The 8647-nt window shown below is 51.0% G+C and overlaps 1 protein-coding gene across 1 annotated transcript; it reads right to left on the bottom strand.

The window, feature by feature from the left end:
• Positions 1–3189: 3189 nt before the first annotated feature.
• Positions 3190–7813, bottom strand: LOC116410834. The gene has a single exon (XM_031901987.1). The coding sequence runs from the start codon at positions 7740–7742 to the stop codon at positions 3279–3281; it is 4464 nt and encodes a 1487-aa protein (XP_031757847.1). The 5' UTR covers positions 7743–7813; the 3' UTR covers positions 3190–3278.
• Positions 7814–8647: the final 834 nt, after the last annotated feature.

Below are 8647 nucleotides of genomic sequence, written 5' to 3'. Positions count from 1 at the left end.
AGTAGAGTACGCTTAGGATTGCTAGCTGGCAAGGCTACCTAGTGTTAGCTACCCTCTGTGGCAATCTCTCATCATCTCATCTCTCATCATCTCTCATCATCTCTCATCATTCTCATCATCTCTCATCATCTCTCATTCTCTCATCACTCTCATCTCTCTCTCATCCTCATCATCTCTCATCAATCTCTCATCTCTCATCTCATCATCTCTCATCTCTCATCATCATCTCTCATCCTCCCTATGCTAATGCAGAGGCAGCAGAAAGTAGAGGACGCTGAGAATTGCTAGCTGTGCGGCCCTCTCTCCCTATGCTAATGCAGAAAGTAGAAGGTGCTGAGCATTGCTAGCCGGCAAGGCTAGCTAGCCTGTGCGAACCTCTCTCCCTATGCTAATGCAGAGGCAGCAGAAAGTAGAGGACGCTGAGGATTGCTAGCCTGTGCGGCCCTCTCTCCCTATGCTAATGCAGAAAGTAGAAGGTGCTGAGCATTGCTAGCCTGTGCGGCCCTCTCTCCCTATGCTAATGCAGAGGAAGCAGAAAGTAGAGGATGCTTAGGATTGCTAGCTGGCAAGGCTACCTAGCGTTAGCAACCCTCTGCGTCACTCTCTCATCATCTCTCATCATCTCTCATCATCTCTCATCATCTCTCATCATCTCTCATCATCTCTCATCATCTCTCATCATCTCTCATCATCTCTCATCAATCATCTCTCATCATCTCTCATCATCTCTCATCATCTCTCATCATCTCTCATCATCTCTCATCATCTCTCATCATCATCTCTCCCTATGCTAATGCAGAGGCAGCAGAAAGTAGAGGACGCTGAGAATTGCTAGCCTGTGCGGCCCTCTCTCCCTATGCTAATGCAGAAAGTAGAAGGTGCTGAGCATTGCTAGCCGGCAAGGCTAGCTTGCCTGTGCGAACCTCTCTCCCTATGCTAAAGCAGAGGCAGCAGAAAGTAGAGGATGCTGAGGATTGCTAGCCTGTGCGGCCTTCTCTCCCTATGCTAATGCAGAGGAAGCAGAAAGTAGAGGGTGCTGAGGATTGTTAGCCTGTGCGGCTCTCTCTCCCTATGCTAATGCAGAGGAAGCAGAAAGTAGAGGGTTCTGAGGATTGCTAGCCGGAAAGGCTACCTAGCCTGTGCGGCCCTCTCTCCCTATGCTAATGCAGAGGCAGCAGAAAGTAGAGGACGCTTAGGATTGCTAGCTGGCAAAGCTACCTAGCGTTAGCTATCCTCTGCGGCCATCTCTCATCTCTCATCTCTCATCTCTCATCTCTCATCATCTCTCATCTCTCATCTCTCATCATCTCTCATCTCTCATCTCTCATCTCTCATCTCTCATCTCTCATCTCTCATCTCTCATCTCTCATCTCTCATCTCTCATCTCTCATCTCTCATCTCTCATCTCTCATCTCTCATCTCTCATCTCTCTCCCTATGCTAATGCAGAGGCAGCAGAAAGTAGAGGACGCTGAGAATTGCTAGCCTGTGCGGCCCTCTCTCCCTATGCTAATGCAGAAAGTAGAAGGTGCTGAGCATTGCTATCCGACAAGGCTAGCTAGCCTGTGCGACCTTCTCTCCCTATGCTAATGCAGAGGCAGCAGAAAGTAGAGGACGCTGAGAATTGCTAGCCTGTGCGGCCCTCTCTCCCTATGCTAATGCAGAAAGTAGAAGGTGCTGAGCATTGCTAGCCGGCAAGGCTAGCTAGCCTGTGCGGCCCTCTCTCCCTATGCTAATGCAGAGGAAGCAGAAAGTAGAGGATGCTTAGGATTGCTAGCTGGCAAGGCTACCTAGCGTTAGCTACCCTCTGCGGCACTCTCTCATCATCTCTCATCATCTCTCATCATCTCTCATCATCTCTCATCATCTCTCATCAATCTCTCATCATCTCTCATCAATCTCTCATCAATCTCTCATCAATCTCTCATCAATCTCTCATCAATCTCTCATCATCTCTCATCTCTCTCCCTATGCTAATGCAGAGGCAGCAGAAATTAGAGGACGCTGAGAATTGCTAGCCTGTGCGGCCCTCTCTCCCTATGCTAATGCAGAAAGTAAAAGGTGCTGTGCATTGCTAGCCGGCTAGGCTAGCTAGCCTGTGCGAACCTCTCTCCCTATGCTAATGCAGGGGCAGCAGAAAGTAGAGGATGCTGAGGATTGCTAGCCTGTGCGGCCGTCTCTCCCTATGCTAATGCAGAGGCAGCAGAAAGTAGAGTACGCTTAGGATTGCTAGCTGGCAAGGCTACCTAGTGTTAGCTACCCTCTGTGGCAATCTCTCATCATCTCTCATCATCTCTCATCATCATCTCTCATCATCATCTCTCATCATCATCTCTCATCATCATCTCTCATCATCATCTCTCATCATCATCTCTCATTGTCACACAACGTATGACGTATGAGCCGCTAGCACAATCAGGGAAATACCACACGTGCCACAGGGGTTGTTTCACAGGGGTTTATTACAACCAAACGTAGATAAACAGGGAAAGGGCAATACGCATGGAAGGTCCACAAGTCCCAATTACATCAAATCCTCCTTCAGGGAGTCTTCAGGGCAACCCCCCTCTGCACAGTCTCCAGGGAACAAAGGTAGAGTCTCCCAGCCCAACCCCCAATACACAAAGGTGTCCCACCCAGACAGCCACAATTACCTGGGTAGCCTCCCCAGGCAGTTCCAATGGAAATAATCAAAGTTCCTTTTTGGGTAGTTCCACAGAAACACACTACCTTGGTTCCAGGGGCAAATAGTCCTTCCACAGGGGTTAGGGTAATCCAGTTGGAGGGAATCTTCCTGCCTGAGCTAGGATGGATCCCAAGGAACCGCAGGGGAGGGTGTCCTGCCGTAGCGAGGTTACACCCAGATGAACCAAAAGCTCCTTCTCCACCCACAACCTCTGGGTTTTCTACCCTGCTGCTGGTACCTCCCCTCTTTTCCACACCCCCTAGGATTGATTGGTTAGGAGGCTGACCCTGCTTCTGCTTAACCCAACCCTAGCAGCTCCAATTGGCTGGGTCCCCTGCAGCATCATTAGGGGAGGGGTTTAACCTAGGAGGGACTAGCCCAGCTCCTCTGGAGGGGACTTCTGGGAGCTTCTTTGTTTAAAACCCTTTCGGCGGGAAAACAGAACAATGGGCTGCCACCATCTTGGCTAACATGCACTGGCTAAACATGGGGCCAGTATAAGGGTTTTTGGTCACACTTCTCCCCCCTGGCGCAGGTGGTTTCACTGGGGCTCCCCTTTATTAGGGAGGGCCTCAGGAACCACCGCTGGTCGGTTAGTCCTCCTGGCGTGAGAGTCCATCTGCATTGTGATGCTCTTTTCCCTTTCGGTGTTGAATGGTGAAGTTATACTGTTGAAGTAGGAGGCTCCATCTTAGAAGTTTCCCATTGTCTCCTGAGACCCTCTGTAACCAACTGAGGGGGTTGTGATCTGTCACAACAGTGAATTCTCTGCCATACAGATAGGGCTGCAGTTTTTGTAAAGCCCATACAATTGCCAGGCACTCCTTTTCAATGGTGGCATAGGCAGCCTCTCGGGGTAACAGTTTCCTGCTCAGGTAGGCAACGGGGTGCTCCTCACCATAGGTATTAACTTGGGAAAGTACTGCTCCAAGGCCAAAATTGGAAGCATCAGTCTGCAAAATGAAGCGCCGGGAGAAATCTGGGGCCGCCAGCACAGGGGAACTAGCCAGAGCTTGCTTTAGAGTGTTCATGGCTGACTCACATTCTGGGGTCCACACAATGGTTCGAGAACGTTGGCGACTTGTCAGATCTGTCAAGGGTTTGGCAACAGTACTATAGTTAGGGATAAATTTCCGATAATAACCTGAAGTTCCTAAGAAGGCTAATACCTGTTTCTGAGTTTTGGGTATAGGCCACTGACAAATTGCCTCAACTTTAGCAGGATCAGGGCGAAGCTGCCCACCCCCAACTCTATGTCCCAAGTATTGTACCTCGGCCATGGCTAAGTGGCACTTTTCTGGCTTAAGGGTAAGCCCAGCATCCTGAATTTGAGCAAACACTCGCTGGAGGTGCTGGAGATGCTCCTCCCAAGTCTGGCTAAAGACAGCTATGTCATCCAGATAGGCCTGAGCAAAGTCCTGCATTCCCTCCAGCAGCCTGTTCACCAGGCGTTGGAAAGTTGCGGGCGCGTTTCTCATACCAAAGGGCATTGTCGTAAATTGGTATAAACCAAAGGGGGTGAGGAAGGCTGACTTTTCCTGGGCACTAGGGGCAAGGGGAATCTGCCAGTAACCGCGGCTGAGATCAAGGGTAGTCAAATATTTTGCATTTCCCAGCCGGTCTAAGAGCTCATCTACCCTGGGCATTGGGTAAGCATCAGTGGTGGTCACATCATTAAGTCGTCTATAGTCCACACAGAATCGGGTACTACCATCTTTCTTGGGCACCAGCACCACAGGTGAAGCCCATGGGCTATGGGAGGGAGTAATAACCCCAAAGGCCAACATCTCATCTATCTGACTTTTCATCTCTGGCCGAACTGCTTCGGCCACTCGGTAAGCAGGGCTACGTATAGGTAACTGAGTTCCTGTCTCAACTTTATGTTCAGCCCAGTGGGTGCGCCCTGGGTTCGCCGAAAACATGGGAGAATAGGAATGCAAAATTTTATGAAGTTGGTCTTGTTGAGATAGGTGAAGGTGGTCACTTATGGTAACTGCATCTATTCCCCTGGCTGGAGTGGCCTCCTCAATAAGGTTGGGGAGTGGAGGATCATCAGTACCTTCAACTGGTGCACTGCATATGGCACTAACAATGTCCTCTCTGATGTGATAAGGCTTCATCATATTTATGTGGACAGTCTTATAGTGAGATGGGTCCTCAGGGGGAGTTACCACATAGGTTGTATCATGAAGCTTATGAGTGACCACATAGGGTCCTTCCCATGCAGCCTGGAGCTTGTCATGACGTGTGGGAACTAGGAGAAGCACCTTGTCTCCTTCCATAAACCTGCGTTCCCTGGCCTTGCGGTCATACCACACTTTCTGTCTTTGCTGAGCTGCGGAGAGGTGATCATGTGCCAGGCTGGTCATTTGTTCCAGACGCTGGCGGAACTTTAATACATAGGGGATTATGGGGACTTCTTGTGATTGTGGGGTCCCTTCCCAATATTCACATAGTAAATCTAAGGGGCCTCGGACCCTTCGACCATACAACAGTTCAAAGGGAGAGAATCCTGTGGACTCTTGGGGAACTTCTCGATAGGCAAATAGCAAATGGGGCAAATAACGCTCCCAGTCCTTCTCGCCAGATTCCACAAATGTCCGTAACATGGTCTTTAGTGTCCCATTAAATCTCTCACAAAGACCATTTGTCTGGGGGTGGTATGGGGATGAGTGGATCGCCCGGACCCCACAACGCTGCCACAGGCATTGCAGTAGTTGGGATGTGAACTGGGGTCCCTGGTCTGACAATATTTCACTAGGAAAGCCCACCCGGCTGAAAATCTGGATAAGGGCATCAGCCACTGTGGGGGCATCAATTTTACGCAATGCTACAGCTTCTGGGTACCGGGTGGCATAATCCATTACAGTGAGGATATACTGTTTTCCAGAACGGCTTGGCCGGCTAAGGGGCCCAATAAGATCAACTGCCACCCGTTGGAAGGGCTCACTGATGATGGGCAAGGGGCAGAGGGGAAACTTGGGTTTATCATTGGCCCTGCCTGTCCTCTGACAGCTGTCACATGTGCGGCAGTACCGCGTCACCTCCTGTGAGATGCCAGGCCAGTAAAAATTTTGGGTCAATCGGTGTCGAGTACGGGTAACCCCCTGGTGTCCAGCTAAAGGGATCTCATGGGCCATGTGAAGAAGCTGAGCCCGGTAACTCAGGGGTACTATAAGTTGTCGGGAACACTTCCATGGCTGGTTGGGGTTCCCCTTCACAATCCTATAGAGTAGCCCCCGCTCCCAAACAATCTGTTCACCTCGCTCATTTGGGGGTTTCCCTGCCTTAATTCGCATACATTCTAAGGTAGGGTCAGTGTGCTGAGCTTCCCTAAAGGAAGTGGGGTGGAGCAAGTCAGGGGTAGGGGGACTGTCACAGTCAGCTGCAGGTTCTCTTACCCCTTGTGGCGCATCCATGGAGACAGCGTTGACTTCATTAGTATTTCGGGAGAGGCTGCATTCAATATGGCCCACATCGTTGCCCAGGAGGATCTCAGCAGGCAGTTGTCGCAGTATGCCAACTCGATGAGTAAACGGTCCGTGTCCTAGATCCAAGGTGACCTGGGCTATGGGAATATCTTGTTTGTGCCCCCCAGCCAGAACAATGCGGGCAGTTTTGCCAGGAATCACTGCATCTGCAGAGACAATATGGGGCTCCACTAGGGTAATAAATGATCCTGAGTCTAAGAATCCCTCCACCTGCCTACCATTGATCCTGACAGGAAGTACATGTTTTCTGGGCTGTCCACTGTTGTTCCAGCCCATCCCCAAGACAACATATTCCTCTATTACATCCTCTCTCGGCCTGGGAGGGGCAACCGCTGGGTCTGTGGTAAGCTGCCGTACTGTCTGGATAACCTGCTGACGAACATCTGGTGAAGACACAGCAGCGACCTGCCGAGGTGCAGAGAGCCTCCCTGTGGGCCCTGGTGGGGCAGGACGTAGATTTAAAGGGCAGGCTGGAGATAAATGGGCCAGAGATCCACAACGGAAACAGGTCCGGGGTGTGGCTGCGCGAGTAGGTGCTGAGAGGGTGCGATTAGGTAAATGGTTTAACCGCGGAGGCTGGGGGCAGTCCAGACCACGGGTGTTGACCATAGTACCTGAAGTAAGGGTAAGGGGGCGGGCCTGGGAGCGGTTCTCAATATACTCATCCGCTAGCTGGGTGGCCTCATCTAGGGTGCCTGGCTTGCGGTCACTTACCCACTCCCGTACCTCAGTGGGGCATCGTTCCAGGAATTGTTCCTTAAGGATAAGCTGGCATAAATCTTCCAGAGTGTGGGTCTTGTTGCCGCGTATCCAGTGGCGAAATGCCCTTTGTAGTTTCCCACCAAAGTTCTGGTAGGTATCTTGAGGGATTTTAACCAAGCTACGGAATGTTCTCCGGTAGGAATCCGGCGTAATGGAATAGCTGGCTAAAAGTATCCGCCGTACTTCCCCATAATTCGCCCTCTGAGGATATGGGATTTCCTGGTAAACTTCATTAGCTTTACCTGTGAGCTTACCCGCCAGTATAAGCACCCACTCCTCCTGAGGGACTCGGTGGTCCTCACACAAACCTTCAAAGGAACGAAGGAAACCGTCTATGCTCTGCTTAGATTCATCAAATGTGGGGAAAGCAGCATGAGTTAATTTTACCACTTGCCGCTGAGCATTGGGTGACCCCACAGCAGGCACAGAGCTCAAGGGCCCAGGCTGATTGGCCTGCAAAGTTAGGCGCCATACCTCTAGCCGTTCTGCTGGGGACAGGCCTGGGCCAATAGCAGCTAAGTGTTTATGGAACATAGTGAGAGTGCTGTCCTCACCTCCCTCCGCTGCATCTTGATGCAAGTTACAAATCTCTTCTCCCCCCTCAGGAGTGTCCGGGTCCCCCTGGGTGTCGCCTTCTTGGGTAGGCTGAGCATGGGGAGTGAGTAGCTCCATCAGCTCGTGTCTCCGCTTCCCCTCTGGGTCAATACCCCACCGGTGGCAGAGCCGTTGCAACGTGGGTAGCCGGAGCTCAGAGAGCTCATGAGCTGTAAGGTCCAAGTAGTTCCCTGATGTGCTAGCATCCATATCCGCACCACTGCCACCAGAAATGTCACACAACGTATGACGTATGAGCCGCTAGCACAATCAGGGAAATACCACACTCATCATCTCTCATCATCATCATCATCTCTCATCATCATCTCTCTCCCTATGCTAATGCAGAGGCAGCAGAAAGTAGAGGACGCTGACAATTGCTAGTCTGTGCGGCCCTCTCTCCCTATGCTAATGCAGAAAGTAGAAGGTGCTGAGCATTGCTAGCTGGCAAGGCTAGCGAGCCTGTGCGAACCTCTCTCCCTATGCGAATGCAGAGGCAGCAGAAAGTAGAGGATGTTGAGGATTGCTAGCCTGTGCTGCCTTCTCTCCCTATGCTAATGCAGAGGAAGCAGAAAGTAGAGGGTGCTGAGGATTGTTAGCCTGTGCGGCTCTCTCTCCCTATGCTAATGCAGAGGCAGCAGAAATTAGAGGACGCTGAGGATTGCTAGCTGGCAAGGCTACCTAGCCTGAGCGACCCTCTACGGCTCTCTCATCTCTCATCTCTCATCTCTCATCTCTCATCTCTCATCTCTCATCTCTCATCTCTCATCTCTCATCTCTCATCTCTCATCTCTCATCTCTCATCTCTCATCTCTCATCTCTCATCTCTCATCTCTCATCTCTCATCTCTCATCTCTCTCCTCTCATCTCTCTCCTCTCATCTCTCTCCTCTCATCTCTCTCCTCTCATCTCTCTCCTCTCATCTCTCTCCTCTCATCTCTCTCCTCTCATCTCTCTCCTCTCATCTCTCTCCTCTCCTCTCTCCTCTCTCCTCTCTCCTCTCTCCCTATGCTAATGCAGAGGCAGCAGAAAGTAGAGGACGCTGAGAATTGCTAGCCTGTGCGGCCCTCTCTCCCTATGCTAATGCAGAAAGTAGAAGGTGCTGAGCATTGCTA

This window comes from Xenopus tropicalis, chromosome 5 (assembly GCF_000004195.4).
Source record: "Xenopus tropicalis strain Nigerian chromosome 5, UCB_Xtro_10.0, whole genome shotgun sequence".
Classification (NCBI taxonomy): Eukaryota; Metazoa; Chordata; class Amphibia; order Anura; family Pipidae; genus Xenopus; species Xenopus tropicalis.
The sequence above is the reverse complement of the archived record's forward strand: the minus strand, read 5'-3'. Positions and strand labels throughout refer to the sequence as shown.